A 14,397-nucleotide genomic window follows, 5' to 3' on the forward strand; every position below is an offset into this window, starting at 1 on the left:
CAACTTGGCACAGAACATATCATATTCTCCCTTATTTCCCTCATTGGATTCCATACATGCAATATTAGCGAGCAAGGCAGCTCAGACTTGTTTCACCACCAAAGCTGATGCAACGAGAAGGACCTAGATAAACTACCCGATGATTCCTCATCATGCATATACTTCATGTAGACTTCGAGACTTAGACTCAGAAGTCTTCACTTCCTAGCCACTTGGAAAACACAGCACCATATCTTCAAGATGAGTAGCATAGAAATCAGATACATAAATACAGTACAAGACGCCCTGCACATAATAACGACAGAAAACAGCCAACACTAAAATAATACCCGGGGACTGCTGCCATTATTCCCAAACAGAAAATGGCACAAAAGCAGAGAAACAAGAAAAAACATCGCTGATCCCCTCTTTCTTTCACTGTCTTCCCTGTTTTCACCACATCCATAGTTGCCTAACGGTCCTAAATGCGCAAAAACACATCCTCTTCCATATATCTCCTGCAAACGATCCATCACCGCCGCCCCTCCTCCCAACCTCCTATCTTCACTCCCATCACCCCATGGGTCCCCGAGGAACACAGACAGGCTAGTTGGGGAACGGACTGGCGTATTGGCTCTCATCCAGGTCATCGCTGCAAGTGGTATGGTGTCAAGACCAGTAAGCGAACAAGCCCGCCTAGACGCAGAATTCCTTCCCCCCAGAGTCTGCCGCAAGGAAAAGTTACACCAACCCGTCGTAGAGCGACAGCGCCGACACAATGGTGGCATCCCGCTGCGAGCCTTCCTTGAATTCGTTCATATCAAGGCTGCCGTTCTCATCCTTGTCCATCATCCTAAAGATTTTGCGGACGCGCTTCTCGGGGGTGTCTTCGTCTTCTGGGAGCTTAACCATGGACCCGACCTAAGTTCGCCTCTGTTAGCCTCTCCGTGTGTTTCCTCATGCACCAAATCAAAACATACCATCTTGTAAATCGCCTCCACAATCTTCAACATCTCGTCGTAGCTGATCTTTCCATCGCCGTCGATATCGTACAGTTGGAACGCCCAATCCAGCTTGTCCTCCATCTTACCCCGGCTGGTAACACTCAGAGCACAAATGAATTCTTTGAAATCAATAGTTCCTGACTTGTCCGTGTCGAATACGTTGAAGACGTAGTCGGCGAATGTGCTTGGGTCACCAAAGGGGAAGAACTGGGCGTAGATCTTTTGGAATTCGCCTTTGCTCAGCATGCCGCTCGGGCAGTCCTTGAGAAAACCTATTTCGTCTTGTGAGAAGAGAACCAACCACAGGAAGAGAAGAGTGGAGGAGGGAGAAGAAGAAGACCTACCTCTATACCATTGCTGCAACTCCTTCTTGTCAAAATTGGTTGACTTCTGGAGCTCCTTCAGCTGATCGTCAGGGAGCTTCTTGGACTGCCTGTATTTCGAGCGCCCCATGTTAGCCCATGTCATGACTTTTGAGTCTTATGATTCCCGATTGTAGGGAATATTCTCCTCTCCTCCCCTCCCCTCCGCCATTGACTATTGCTCCCTCCTCCCAGTGCCCAAACTCCAACGAGGAAAACACTCACAAGTTGCCCATATTCGCGGTTAGAGACTCTATTCGAAATCGCAATCGACGAGAGAGTATCGAAGATGCCGCGCTGGTTATCGCCGACAGGAAACCAAATCGAAGGAGGGGTTTGCGACAGTCTCTTGTCTAGGTTGAACAAGTGGGCAGCTCAATTGCTCAATCGGGCGATGGGTTCGTCTGGCGGCAGTGCTGGTGGGTGGACAGTGCGGGCAATGCGAAGCGGGGGGTTCAGTTTGTAAGCCAGTTCAAGAAACAGCAATGACAAGAAAAAGGCAAGTCTGCTTTGCGAAAACGGAGAGGAGGATTTTGCAAAATGGGTTATGGTTTGAAGACGGAGTCTCGGGGAAGGGATAACAGATTGGAGCAAAAGCCAAAGCAAAAGGCGAGGCGAAGGCGGCCGCGGCGGGAAAGTGACGACTACTGCGGCAGTCCAGTCCAGTCCTCTTTCCTGGGCTTGGGCTTGGGCTTTGGGGGGGGGGGAACCGTTGCCCGCTCCCGCCCTGAAGCATGGTGGTTTGGCGCACGGTCACTTGCACTGTACGGACAACTTACTCTTGGGCTCTCGCTGTTACACCATGGGTGCTTCGCTTTGCCTTGCCTTACCTTGTGCCCGCCTATAGTCTGAATCTTGTCAGCTTTGCTGCATACCATGAATCTGCTCCGCCCCCTTTTCCATTCTTCATCACATGGGCAACCTCGATATGGCGTGCTGTTTTGACCTTACCTACGTCAGAAGCACACTGTGAGGCAGCATAGGTACATTTGTGAGAGATTGCCCCTCCCTCCGGTAATTGAGGGGCACAGTACCAAACACCACCAAACAAGCTGCAAAAGGGTAGGCATGAACCTTCGAGAAACACATAAACTGTCAGGGAGGCCAACCATGTCCCTCTCCGTGCTTGTTGCACATACAGGCGGTAGACCGCAACGGCCAGGCAGCTCTTGGTCTCTCTACTGGGCGCAGCAACAACAGGCCCTTCTTACCTAGTTTGACTTCTCCCTTCCTCAGCCTCCATGTTTGATAACAGGCCACCTCAGCTCCCGCAAATCAATCGAGAGCCTCCTCCCATCATTTCATCACCATCTCTTCCACAATCCCGCACAGTCTAGAACCACAACCCTTCTCACCGTTCCCTTTTCGAGAGAGGGGTGATTTGCTTACCTAAGGGGGGCAGTGCAAACCCGCCAAGGAACCCCCAACCACCACTCGATAAACCGCCATGTTCCCCCCTCCTCAAATTATCTAAGCCGCCGCGCAAGAGCCAGAAACCATAAACTAGGGAGCCAAACTCTTTTTACCTTCTCAGTTCTGGCAGGCCTCTCGTCATAATCGAACCCCTGAAAAAAAGCTTGACTCTAGCAATCTCACCCAGGTACCACTCACTCTGACGTAGCTGTGTACGTACACAAGTCGGCGCTCGGTATACAAAACCATAAGCAAGCGAGGGGTGCTCGGTCTTGATGGGAACAGTGGCCTGCGTACGGAGCGGCCCGGATCGGCATCACATCCAGTGCCCCTTGGTAGCTAGGGGTGGATGGCTGAGACTGACTGATGCCGACCCTGTGTTCCTGGCAGCTGACCCTGCCGACACGCACATACACCATCCTAGTAGTATGACATAGCACCTCTACATGAAGCCATTGTTCCAAAATGAAAGAAATGCTTATTGAACAGTGATGATAACATTCAACAACAAAAGCTAGAAAAGAGCCTGCTATGCACAAGAGAACCTAGTCAACCATTTCAACATGCTCTTGTCCTTCCCTACATGATTTCCCCAATATTTCCCATCTCTTTTTTGGTTCCCTATCATCCATCCACCCACCTCCCAATCCCAACCCCCTCTTTTATGTTGTATGTGTGTTGTATGCCAAGGGGGGGAATAGAAGAAAAAAAAAATGTTAAGAAAGGGGGGATAAAACGGGGCAAGTGTAAATACAAACTTTGAATAACAGCAACAACAACAACAACAAAACCAACAACAACAAAACCAACAACGAAAAAAAGAAAGAAAGAAAGAAAAAAAAAAAAGCCTGCCTGCCTGCCTTCTATAGGGTAACAAAAACCACACACGCTACCGCCCCTATGATGATAACACCTCCCATTCATCCCTTCCTTTTTGTTCCCTCTAGCCCACCACAGCCTTCATACTCAGACTCTCCAAAAACCCACTCAAATCCTCCTTCTTCACCTCCACCACACAATGCTCAAAACTATCAATCCTCACCCTCGCATTCGTCTCAGCCACCACATCCTGAAACGCCGTCCCAAATCTATTGAGCCCATACCCCCTCTCCCTCGTCTCATCCTCCTCATCCTCACCATCATCTTCATCCTCATCCTCACTGTCCTCATCATCATCTTCACTGTCCAACTCCGACCCATCATCCTCCTCCTCTTCATCTTCCCCCCCCTGCTTTCTCCTCTGCTCCCTCTCCCTCCTCTTCGCCGCCTTCTTCTCCTCCCTCATCCTCTCCTTAACCTTCCTCGCCTCTTCCCTAACCCTAGCCTTCTCCTCCCTTTCCTTCACCTTCTTCTTCTGCGCCTCCTTATCCAAAAAAATCGTATCCGGACCACCACCCCCTCCCGTCCCAACAACAACATACACCCCGCGCTTCTCATCCAGACTAGCCACAACAAGCGGCGTTCCCCTGCCGCCCAACGCCAGCCTCCCCGTGGCATCCTTTTCTTGCTCCGCCAGCGCCTCCCCAATCCACAACGCCAGTTTTGTCAACGCACCCGGGTGGTTAAACAACTGACTATCCGGCGAGTCCTTCACCACGCACATCCGAAACGCGCGCAAGTGCGAGATTTGCTTCTTTTTGAGAATCGTCGTCCCGGTGGTAAAGATGGCTTTGTGAAGGAATTGGGCCGTTGGCAAACCAGCCTTCAGCGACTCAATATCCTCGAGAGCGTCGTAAGCAGCCCAGAAACGTGGCAGCCATTCCTCCGAGGGGGCCGTGGCAGTCGACATCTCCATTAAATCTTGCGACGGACCGTCATTGTTGCTGGAAGAAGCCTCGGGGCTGTTCTGACCTACTTCCAAAAGGGCGCCAATGACAACGCCGACGTCTTGCGCCGAGAGCGTGGCACGCCACCCCCAGCTCCTGACGAAACCCCAGGAGTCCTTCGCGCCGCCGCGGTCTTTCCCGTCGGTATCGATAGTGGGGACTAGTTCGTCGAGGTTGTAGAGGGAGGCATACTTGAGGAGCTTCGACCGGAGCTCCCGCTTCAGCGTCATGTCCATGTGAGTGTACGATTGCTTACACTGCACCAGACTGACCCCCATCTTGGCGAGGAGCTTATGCAGACGCTTCAAGCCAGTCTCGCTCCAGGTCTTCAGCCGTGAGAAGAGATACGGCGAGTGGAGCATGCTATCGTACAGGCTCCAGTGACGAATCAACAGGAACTTCGGCTCGGGCGACAGACGGATGCTGGTGTCGTCTGGACTTCGGGCCGTGGTGGGAATGATGCCACTGTTCTCCGGGACGGCTCCCCGGCCAATTTCTGGGGGGTTCAGACGACGGACTTCGTCGCGCAGGAGCTGTCGTATCCTGGCACCGCGCATGCCTAGCCAACCAGAGGCTGGACGGGCTTCGCCGGTGCGGACTGGGGCTGCGATGCCGGCTGAGGAGCGGCCGTAGAGTTCCATAGAGGTGACTCCGACAATGGTGAGCCAGAGGAGGTCGTTGTCTTCACGACCGAGTTCTGAGGCCAGAGAGTACATCATGGAGGAGATGGGTTCCGAGTAGGCGGTACCGAGTCGGTAGTAATCTCTGAGGATCGTCTCGTTTTCGCGCCGTAACCGCAGCAGCCTTCGCCGAAGTGTCCTTGCGGACGGTCCCTTTATCGGCTGGGCCGCGGTGGGCGGATCTGCTGGGTCGCTGCTAAAGACCGGCCCGTCGTCTCGGAGTGATATGAGTCCTCGTTGTGCTGGCCGTCGGGGGGAATCTGGAATAGGAGTCGACTGTATCATGTTAGCATTTGGGCTTTACTAATACCCACAGAAAAGACATACGGAATTACTCCTCCGTTTTTGCCTTGGTCTATCATCGTCATCCTCGTCGCTGTCGTCCTCAAAGTCCCAGGATTTTCGCTTCTGACCAGCTCGAGGCACCGCTGAGCTTGGTAGCTCGCCGACCTCGCTTTCCTCGTCACTGCTTCCCCCAAGATCCTCCCCGTCATCCTCAATTTCCGGCATGTCCAGCAGAGCAAGATAGGCGCCCTTCTCCTTGACCAAGTGTTCCTCAATATCACCATCGTCCATGACAATGATTCCTCCCTTGCCTGGCTTGTAGTTATGTTCGATTTGGCCAGCCTTGACCCCACGCGGGGTCCTGGCTGAAAATGTCGTCGCATCCTCCGTCTCGGGTTCTAATGGAAAGCCACCAAAGACATTGGACAGGTTCCAAGGCCTATGAGAATCGGCCACCCAAACCTCAACACCACCAAACGTGTTTTCTTCCCCTTCGGGTTCCAAGCCCAAGGCACTTCCCAGATCAGCCATACCACCAACACCCAAGCATACCACCACTCCACCGGCACCGCCCCTCGTTTCCATCATGGGACTGACGAGCTCTTGTCCAATGCGCTCCAGGTCGGCATAGCCTGCCACAGGCTGGATCTTGTGCGGGATATAGTCATGTTTGAAGAGACGCGTGAGAATTCGGCAGGCGCAGAGCGCATCGGGTTCGAGGGCTACAAGTACGAGAACAGGTGGTGAGAGGGGGTGTCGAGTGGCCTGCAGATGCAGATATAACTTCGATATGAGTTCCCTAGGAAGATACATGGCGAAGGAAGAAAACGTAACGCGCTGCTAATTTTGCTCAACGACGGAGAAATTGCTGACGGGGAGCCTCTAGGAGACAACGCGAGATTGTTGTCCCTTGGATGGTTGATTATACCCAGATTTCGTCCGCTATAAAATCGACCGCGCAGTGCCCCGCGGGCGAGGGAAGGGCGCGATCGAAGAGATTGTGGACCTTCAGGGCGAGAGAGATTAGGCGAGTTTGATAGTAGTAAGAATAAGAATTCGAAAGCGACTTCAGACTTGGTATAATAAACGGCAGAAACGCTCTGGCTCTGCTGAAATCTTGCAACAGACAACAGGCAAACAAGCAGGCGTGTATTGGTGGTGTTGGTGTTGGTGTTGGTTGCCCATTAATTGGAATATAAGTGGAGCGCTGTTTATCGAGGCCGAGACTCTGCAAGACGCGCTTCGACAACCCCCCAGGACGCGACTTGCACCGCGGGACACACAGTACCAATACTATGAGGTGGACTGTGCTTCCATCTCGTCAGCAAAAAAGGCTTGTGCAACTCCAAATGCGCACGGACCAGCTGATAATTGCCTGCCGCTAACATCCCTCACCTCTCTCACCTCTCACCTTCCACACCACCACCCCTCTCGCCGATACCACATCACCTCTCACTGCCAGCTGTCCCATGCCCCTCGCTCTACTGTACTTGTGACAGCCCCCTTGCAACGCCAAGTATTCCTCTCCCAACCTCAGAGCAAGCAGAGCAGCAAGCAGCGCAGCCATTGGGGTGACCTCCTTGTTTGTTTCATGAACCACTGACCGCTTCTTTTCTTCTTAGACGATATACGACACATGGCATCTTCCGCCCATCGGATCGGTTCGGGGCGTCAAGTGAGTGGGCGTGAGGTTTCATTGCTGCTCCCTCAGTCCCGCTATCCCACATGATGGGGAGCTGGGACACACCGTGACACCTTTACGCCACTCTGGTCACTTGTCGTGGCATCTAAGACAACAAGCACGCGCTTGCCCCAATGGGAGAATTTTTTTTGGTACTGTAGGAGCTGTCGCTGATCGAGAACTTGGAAATCGGGGTGTTACCGGCGCCTTGGAACTCAACCTACAAGTCAAGTCCCGACACTACGGACGAGCTTCCCCCCCTTCCCCGCCCCATCTCTCCAGACGGCTGGGATGGCTCATGCTGGATGCTGAGCAGAAAGCCAACGGGACATTGCTTCCCTTCCGGAGAGCTGGGTGCTGCCAGCTGCGTGTGCCGTCCAGCGGCATTTCCAGCAAATGGTCGAGATGCAGCCATGGCGTTCTTCTCATGCAAGCACATGCCGCCATCTGCCAGGACACCTCATGGCTGCCCTTGATTGGCCCGTGTCCCACTCGGCACCGCCCAGAACCCACAGAAACCCACACAACCCACCGCTTCACGGCCTCCACCCCCTCACCACGGATTGGATCATTTCAACTGCGGGTGAGAGAAGGTGAGAGGTACCTTTTACGCTTCACGCCGGTACCACTGGTACAACAGCCTGGCGAATGGCAAAGGTCTGGAAATCATTCCTGGATCCCGCCCTTGGCCCTTCCCTCGAGCTGTCCGCCTCTGTGTCCCTTCCGTCAACATGTACATCTCTTTTTTAGCTGCTTGGTCCGTCGGCTTCGCTTCTCTTGGCTGCCAGCCATGACTGGCCATTTTGCCCCGAGTGCCCCGGCCTTGTCTGCTCCCGGCGTTCTCTCTTTTTCTCCTGACGTCTTTATCATGCTCCTATCCTGCTCCTGCTTCTTCTCCTCCTAGCTACCTGTCTGCTCGTCCATTGAGCAATGGCACGCTTCTTTTGACTTCTCAAGAGAGAGTCAGCTGCCTTTAGACGCTATCATTTCACACATTGCTCGCTGTCAAACCTACGATATCCACTTCCCGAATTCCCCTTGCAAGTTCCGCTTCCACAGAAAAAAAAACGGTCACGAAATATGCTCTTGGCCAGTCCACTTGCGCCTCAAAAATTCTTCCCTGATCGAACAAGTCTCTGGAAACCATCCCCGAGCCCGAACCTGAATGCAGGCGGCAGGCACTTCTGGTACTGGAATGGAGGAAAACGGGGTCATAGAACCACTGCCTGATGAGGAGTTTGGGAGAGAGGTGACATCAGATTATGACCCAAGCGATACCGAGACCACCTTTGGCTCCCTCACGTCGAGCGTCACGGGTCATGTGTGGGAGTACGGCAGACGATACCATGCTTTTCGATATGGCCGGTACCCCTTACCCAACGACGACGAGGAGTACAAGAGAGAGTCTCTACGACATGCCATGCTGAAGGAGCTCCTGAAGGGCAAGCTCTACCTTGCGCCCATCGGAGATAACCCGCAAAAGATCATCGATCTTGGCACGGGGTTTGGAGAATGGGCCATGGAGAGTATGTTTGGAGAAATTCCTTTGGAGGGGTTGGGGCTAACGTCACGTCGCAGTGGGCGAGCTTTTTACCGGTGCCAAAGTTACAGGAGTCGACTTATCGCCGATTCAGCCACTATGGGTTCCCTCTAATGTCGAGTTCATCGTGGATGACATTGAAGACGAGTGGGTGCACGATCAGGATTACGATTTCGCGCACTTTCGGTTCGTCAACACGGTGTTGAAGAACAATGAACTTGTGCTTCACAACATTCTCCAGTAGGTATTGTGATGGTTTTCCTTGACGGGGTCACGAAATGCTGACGAGCCAGTACAAGGAACCTCAGGCCGGGCGGCTGGGTGGAAATCCAGGATGTTTACCCCCGGATATCGTCAGACGACAACACACTGCCCGAAGACTACCCGCCCGCCAAGTTTTACTCGCTGCTTCAAGGCGTTCTCAAGGACCAGTACGGCTTCGACCTCAAGGTGCTGGAGAGCCTTCCCGACCGCCTACAGCGGCTCGGCTACGTCAACGTGCAGCGGAAGGTATTCCACATGCCGCTGGGTGAATGGCCCAAGGATCGGCATCTCCGAATGCTGGGTGGCTGCTTCCAAGAAGTCTTTCTCGACTTTGTCGCCGCCATGGCGGCCCGTCCGCTGGTGGAGGCGGGATTCGACAAGGCCGACATTGAGGAGCTTGTCGTCGGGGTTAAGAACGCCGTGGGAAATAGGCGAATTCACGCATATGTCCCCATCCACTTTGTCTGGGCGCAGAAACCACCAGCATGACGGAGGCCAATCTCTTGCCGGCTATCAAAGCTCGAGCAATCGAGATCCAGCACCTACCCGGCTGCGCCCCCAAAACTAATATCGAGAGGATTTCTCGAAGGGGCAATGCTACACGAACTATTGACGAAGATTCCAAAGACTTGAAGAACCTCTAGGGCCCTGGCCAATGGGGGTACATCTGGCAAGATGGCGGGTTGGGAAACTGCCGAGATAAGAGACGGCATGCACGACTCCAACGATTCGCCGAAGACAAATCAATCGAGCTGTTTGGAGCATGCAGATGCAAGCTTGTCTCTGGCCCGCCCGCTTCCTCCTTCCCAGTTATAGGGGGGGAAGTGACAGCGCGGGGGGCTGAAGACGCCAAGCGCCTGCAATGCTGCTGCTTTGCGGAGAAACTCGCCGTTTTGGAGAGGGAGGGGGAGAGATATATAAACTGCCAGTTATCATAGCGGGACAGACACATCATACAAGCGGTGAAGTTCACTGGGGTGCTCTCGTATTTTGACCTGTTAGGTTGAGATGCTGTAAATAACAATAGGATGAAGTATCACTTTATGACTGTACACTCGACTTTTTGGGGAGTTGTAGGATTTGATCCCAGTCGTGACTGCTCGAATGGGAACTCTGTACCTAGGTAGGAATGGCGGCTCGAGTATGAGGGGCATAGGTCGCAGTCACGGCTTGAAAAGTGTGGAATCACTCGACAGGTGTAGCAAATGTACGTCTGGATGGGAACCAGTTACAGGGGTGATCTGGGCCTTGAATATGATGTGGAAAGAGGTGCAGATGTCGATCGGGGAGATGTGGAAAATGTCAGGTAGGTGTTTGCAGGGAACGCTGCCTTCGCAAAGTGGTGACACTGGGGGGAGGTTATCACAGAGGGTTGTATGGCGGGAAGTACTGGACATGCTGTGGTGTTACTGTTACTGAGTCTTTTTTGTTTATGGTCCGATATCGTAGACGCTGTGTAGCCCTATTTCATGGTCATTGGAGCATCTCATCTAGGACAGGCTGTGTAAATGTGTACTTCTTTCCATGTCCAATCGGCGTTCTACACTGCTATCCCTTCAAACAAGACGACGACCAAACTTCACTGCTAGTACATGTAAATGGAGCAAAACGATACCGCACCTCATGGTGTCTGAGGATGAGTATGTTGAGGTATGCGCGTGATCCGATCCAGGCTCCAACTGGAGACCTTCAGTGTGTTAGACTGACGTGACAGCCAACTACATCATCGGACCTAGGCAGTTCTGATGTGGTGCAGATGTTGGGAATTTATTTTTTTTGTGTTGGAAGAGATGGCGAGTTTGTTAGCAAGAGAGAGGAGAGAATATTGAGGGTTTTTGAGTGAAGATGTGCCAGGGACGGACAGTGAGATCTACTGTGTACCTAATTGGCAGTGTTTGTAAGTGCGCGTGCGCTACCAGGACAGTGCAGATGGGGGTGTCCCACTGTCCAGTATTCACCACCCTCTCACGACAGGCTTTCATAGGTATCTAGGTATTCAACTTTATTTCCCATACAACAATCACCCTTCACACCACAATTTGGAAGTCGACTTGATGCTGGGATGGAGAAGGAAGAGACTGATGACCCGTTGAGAAAACTGATCGATCATGGCAACAGCTTCATTTCCCGTTATTACTCCCACTATGAGGAATCCGCTCCCATTTTAGAAGGATGCGGAGAGCCTCTCGTCGAGCTACTGGTACGACAGGCTCGGTTGATGAGCATGGCAACACCCGACCACGACCTGATCAAACGACGGTTGGACGACATCCTATCCGCGTCCTACAATAAGTTTTATGCTTACTTGTACAAAGACCTGCCGCCATGTTGGAGGCTGCTGTATACCGAGGCTGCTATCCTCAAGTTCTGGGTTCTGGTGTTTGAGTGGGCGCGGAGTCGGCAGCCGGAACTGATCCGGAAAAGGGTTTGGGACAAAATGGAGTGGGAGGACTTTGAGCTTAACACTCCGGCGCGAAGGGAGGAAGTTCACGAGATCAAGGCACGTTTTGAGAAGCAGCCAAAGGGAACACCATCACGGAACCTGGGTTCGGCAATGTGGCATCAGCTAATGCAGTTCTCCATGCGGACGGAAGTAGGAGGTGTGCATGTTCGGCGGAGCCGGGAGGCGAGCAGTCGAGTTCGGGAGAGACTGCAGGAATGGCAACGACGGAATGAGCAAGAAGACGGCCAACAGGGGCCAGAGCAACAGCAACAAAAACGGGAGCGAGAGGAGGAACTTCTCAATGATATGGTCAAAACCTTGGATCTTGCCTTGATCCTGGCCGGCGGTGGAGGAAAACATGATGAAATTCACGGTTATGTAGCCTTATTGGAGAAGGCGGCATCCCTGCCCAGCAACGACAACAGTCCGGACAAAATCAGCTCCAAACCATCAGAAAGCGAAACCCCTAGGCAGGACCCTTCCCTGGGACGCACACGCACAACATCACTCACCCAACCACCAACCAAACGAGCAAGGCTATCACTCCCCCCTCCCACCAACCCCTCATCAACAATCGATGGCTGGCTCCCTCTCAACGCCTCAGGAGAGCTCGTCGGCCCCGTCGCCATTTCTGATGAACCTCCTGTCAACACCCAACAACAAACACCCATCATAACCCAAAAATCACCCAACTGGTCCTCCCACCCCTCCTTCTCCCCTTACGAACCCTTCACCCCCCCAGTAACCTCCCCCATCCCCCGCCTCCCCTCACCCTCCCTCACAACCTTCCAATCCCACCTCTCCTCCCCCACCCCCCAACCCCTAATCCTCACCAGCCTCGTCCCCAGCTGGCCAGCTCTAGCCGCCCACCCCTGGTCCAAACCCTCCTACCTCCTCTCCCGCACCTTCTCCGGCCGCCGCCTCATCCCCGTCGAGATCGGCCGCTCCTACGTCGACGAAGGCTGGTCGCAGAAAATCCTCCCATTCTCCGAGTTCCTATCCACTTACATAACTTCCCCTTCCGAGTCCAAAGGCTATCTCGCCCAACACCAACTCTTCGCCCAACTCCCCCAACTCCGCAGCGACATCACCATCCCTGACTTGTGCTACACCTCCCCGGCGAACCGTCCCGACGGAACACCGGAGCTGGAAGAACCAATGCTGAACGCCTGGTTTGGCCCTCCAGGGACGATTACCCCTTTACATACAGATCCGTACCATAACCTTTTGGTGCAGGTTGTGGGCAGGAAGTATGTGAGGCTGTACCCCCCTGGGGCGGACGTCAAGAGACGAGGGGAGGAAGCGGGGGTTGACATGGGGAACACGGCTGCTTTTGATGTGGGTGTGCTTGAAGGGTGGGATGAGGCGACCGGAGAGGGGGGGGATGAAGAGGAAAAAGAGTTCAAGAGGCTGGAATATGTCGACTGCATACTCGAGCCCGGGGAGACGTTGTACATACCCGTGGGGTGGTGGCATTATGTGAGGGGGCTGAGCGTGAGTTTCAGTGTGAGCTTTTGGTGGAATTAATTAGATGGCATAAGTGCTGGGGTGGGTTGTGAATAGATCCAAAACAGGAGGGGCTGTTGATCGATGAGAGAGGAGAGAAGTAGTTTTGTATCGAGGATTCCACACAGCGAAACCGCCGCATGAAGCAGCATGTTAGAAGATGACTTCTCAAGTCAATCCCCTTCACAGCAACACCCTCTCCACACTCTCTAACCCTTCCATCTTATTCACCATCAGCTTCAACGCACTCGCTCCAACATCTCCCGAATGCTGTCAAAAACAAAACAAGGCGATTTCGATATCGGTCATATCTGATGGTAGTACACTGTATTGCATAATGTTACAAAAGATCCCTCCATCAGCTCGTCACCTTCCCCCAACTTCAAGATCTTTATTTTCCGTTCCCTTCATTCACATCATTGGGTATCTGTTTTCCCTTTTTTTCTTCTCCCACCATTCCCCATTCCCCCCTCCCCATCCCCCCCTCCCCCCTCAATCCCCCCTTCTATTCCCTCCCCGTGGCGCCTTAAGCATTATTCTGCTCATTAATCTTTGCCAAAATCTCGCTATCCCTGAAAAGGTGATACTCCTCATCCCCAACCTTGACAGGAGAACCGCCATACTATTTGTCCCGTTAGCCCCCATCCCACACCCCTTTTTTTGTCTTCGCAACACTCACCTGAGGGATCAAAACCCTATCTCCAGCCGCACACCCCATAGGCACCCTCTTCCCATCCTTGTCGAGCCCGCCCGGCCCAACAGCCAAAACCTTGGCCTCGTTGAGCTCCTTGACGGCCGTCTCAGGAAGAAAGATGCCCCCGGCAGTCTTGGCCTCGGCCTTGACGCGCTGCACGAGGACGCGGTCGAGGAGGGGGACGAGGGACTTGATCGAGCGGAGGGAGGTGGCCTTTTCCAACAGCGTTAGCAAAACTTGGAGTTTTGAGGAAGCTATGGGTAGCGGGGGTGGTGATGGCGTAATGCTCAACGTACCATTTTGTCTGGACTTATGGTAGCTAAACCGGCTGGCTGGCTATGTGCAGTTCGAAAGGTCGAGGATAGGTAGTTGACGGTAGTGAGGTTATTCGTAAACTTCGAATTTGTGTTTGGAGAAGAGAGGGGAGGGAAGCTTTTCAATTGCCACAACTGTCGTCAATCAACAATTCTCCACACACACAAGCGTTGCTGATGCGGGTCGGGGGAAGGAGAGCTTTCTAGAATTGTCCCCTCCTAATTTTTTTTCCAACCGGGGGGCGGGGGGGGGGCCCTTGCGCCTGCTCCGACCGACCGATTTCCTACCTCCGGCTACAGCCGAAAAACTGGGCCAGCCTAGTCCAATCCCTCATCGCCCCATTGGTTGTTAAGCCCTTGTAGCAAACCAAAACTGTGGGGTTACACCCAAACCGTGTAAGTGACC

At 53.2% G+C, this 14,397-nt stretch overlaps 5 protein-coding genes across 5 annotated transcripts; 2 read left to right on the plus strand and 3 right to left on the minus strand.

Annotated features, from left to right (window-relative positions):
• Window positions 1-212: 212 nt before the first annotated feature.
• ncs1 (Calcium-binding protein NCS-1) lies at window positions 213-2,002 on the minus strand. The gene is made up of 4 exons (XM_062910795.1): window positions 1,571-2,002; window positions 1,328-1,416; window positions 960-1,255; window positions 213-900 (listed from the first exon to the last, which is right to left on the minus strand). Exons 1-4 carry the CDS (start codon window positions 1,579-1,581, stop codon window positions 721-723), a joined length of 576 nt encoding a protein of 191 aa, XP_062766770.1. The 5' UTR covers window positions 1,582-2,002; the 3' UTR covers window positions 213-720.
• Window positions 2,003-2,439: 437 nt separating this feature from the next.
• On the minus strand, window positions 2,440-6,967 carry CDC45 (DNA replication initiation factor cdc45). Its single transcript, XM_062910796.1, has 3 exons — window positions 6,911-6,967; window positions 5,592-6,854; window positions 2,440-5,540 (listed from the first exon to the last, which is right to left on the minus strand). Exons 2-3 carry the CDS (start codon window positions 6,360-6,362, stop codon window positions 3,702-3,704), a joined length of 2,610 nt encoding a protein of 869 aa, XP_062766771.1. The 5' UTR covers window positions 6,363-6,854; window positions 6,911-6,967; the 3' UTR covers window positions 2,440-3,701.
• Window positions 6,968-7,156: 189 nt separating this feature from the next.
• On the plus strand, window positions 7,157-10,081 carry QC763_303440 (uncharacterized protein). Its single transcript, XM_062910797.1, has 3 exons — window positions 7,157-8,756; window positions 8,809-9,010; window positions 9,070-10,081. Exons 1-3 carry the CDS (start codon window positions 8,396-8,398, stop codon window positions 9,521-9,523), a joined length of 1,017 nt encoding a protein of 338 aa, XP_062766772.1. The 5' UTR covers window positions 7,157-8,395; the 3' UTR covers window positions 9,524-10,081.
• Window positions 10,082-11,096: 1,015 nt separating this feature from the next.
• QC763_303450 (uncharacterized protein) lies at window positions 11,097-13,004 on the plus strand (the record flags this gene model as incomplete). Its single annotated transcript, XM_062910798.1, has 1 exon — window positions 11,097-13,004. One exon carries the CDS (start codon window positions 11,097-11,099, stop codon window positions 13,002-13,004), a length of 1,908 nt encoding a protein of 635 aa, XP_062766773.1.
• Window positions 13,005-13,494: 490 nt separating this feature from the next.
• hsp10 (mitochondrial heat shock protein Hsp10) lies at window positions 13,495-14,200 on the minus strand. The gene is made up of 3 exons (XM_062910799.1): window positions 13,974-14,200; window positions 13,663-13,890; window positions 13,495-13,605 (listed from the first exon to the last, which is right to left on the minus strand). Exons 1-3 carry the CDS (start codon window positions 13,974-13,976, stop codon window positions 13,510-13,512), a joined length of 327 nt encoding a protein of 108 aa, XP_062766774.1. The 5' UTR covers window positions 13,977-14,200; the 3' UTR covers window positions 13,495-13,509.
• Between the last annotated feature and the right edge of the window lie 197 nt (window positions 14,201-14,397).

Source organism: Podospora pseudopauciseta, chromosome 3 (assembly GCF_035222475.1).
Source record: "Podospora pseudopauciseta strain CBS 411.78 chromosome 3, whole genome shotgun sequence".
Classification (NCBI taxonomy): domain Eukaryota; kingdom Fungi; phylum Ascomycota; class Sordariomycetes; order Sordariales; family Podosporaceae; genus Podospora; species Podospora pseudopauciseta.

What these genes read in the sequence shown, in the direction of transcription:
- ncs1 (XM_062910795.1), bottom strand. An exon ending in GTTGCAGCAATGGTATAGAG is followed by an intron (nt 1,256 to 1,327) that starts GTAGGTCTTCTT and finishes AAGACGAAATAG; the next exon opens with GTTTTCTCAAGGACTGCCCG. An exon ending in TGGAGGCGATTTACAAGATG is followed by an intron (nt 901 to 959) that starts GTATGTTTTGAT and finishes AGGCGAACTTAG; the next exon opens with GTCGGGTCCATGGTTAAGCT.
- CDC45 (XM_062910796.1), bottom strand. Translation starts at nt 6,362, where the DNA reads ATGTATCTTCCTAGGGAACTCATATCGAAGTTATATCTGCATCTGCAG. An exon ending in AAAAACGGAGGAGTAATTCC is followed by an intron (nt 5,541 to 5,591) that starts GTATGTCTTTTC and finishes AACATGATACAG; the next exon opens with TCGACTCCTATTCCAGATTC.
- QC763_303440 (XM_062910797.1), top strand. Translation starts at nt 8,396, where the DNA reads ATGCAGGCGGCAGGCACTTCTGGTACTGGAATGGAGGAAAACGGGGTC. An exon ending in TGGAGAATGGGCCATGGAGA is followed by an intron (nt 8,757 to 8,808) that starts GTATGTTTGGAG and finishes GTCACGTCGCAG; the next exon opens with TGGGCGAGCTTTTTACCGGT. An exon ending in GTGCTTCACAACATTCTCCA is followed by an intron (nt 9,011 to 9,069) that starts GTAGGTATTGTG and finishes AGCCAGTACAAG; the next exon opens with GAACCTCAGGCCGGGCGGCT.
- hsp10 (XM_062910799.1), bottom strand. An exon ending in ATAGGGTTTTGATCCCTCAG is followed by an intron (nt 13,606 to 13,662) that starts GTGAGTGTTGCG and finishes CGGGACAAATAG; the next exon opens with TATGGCGGTTCTCCTGTCAA.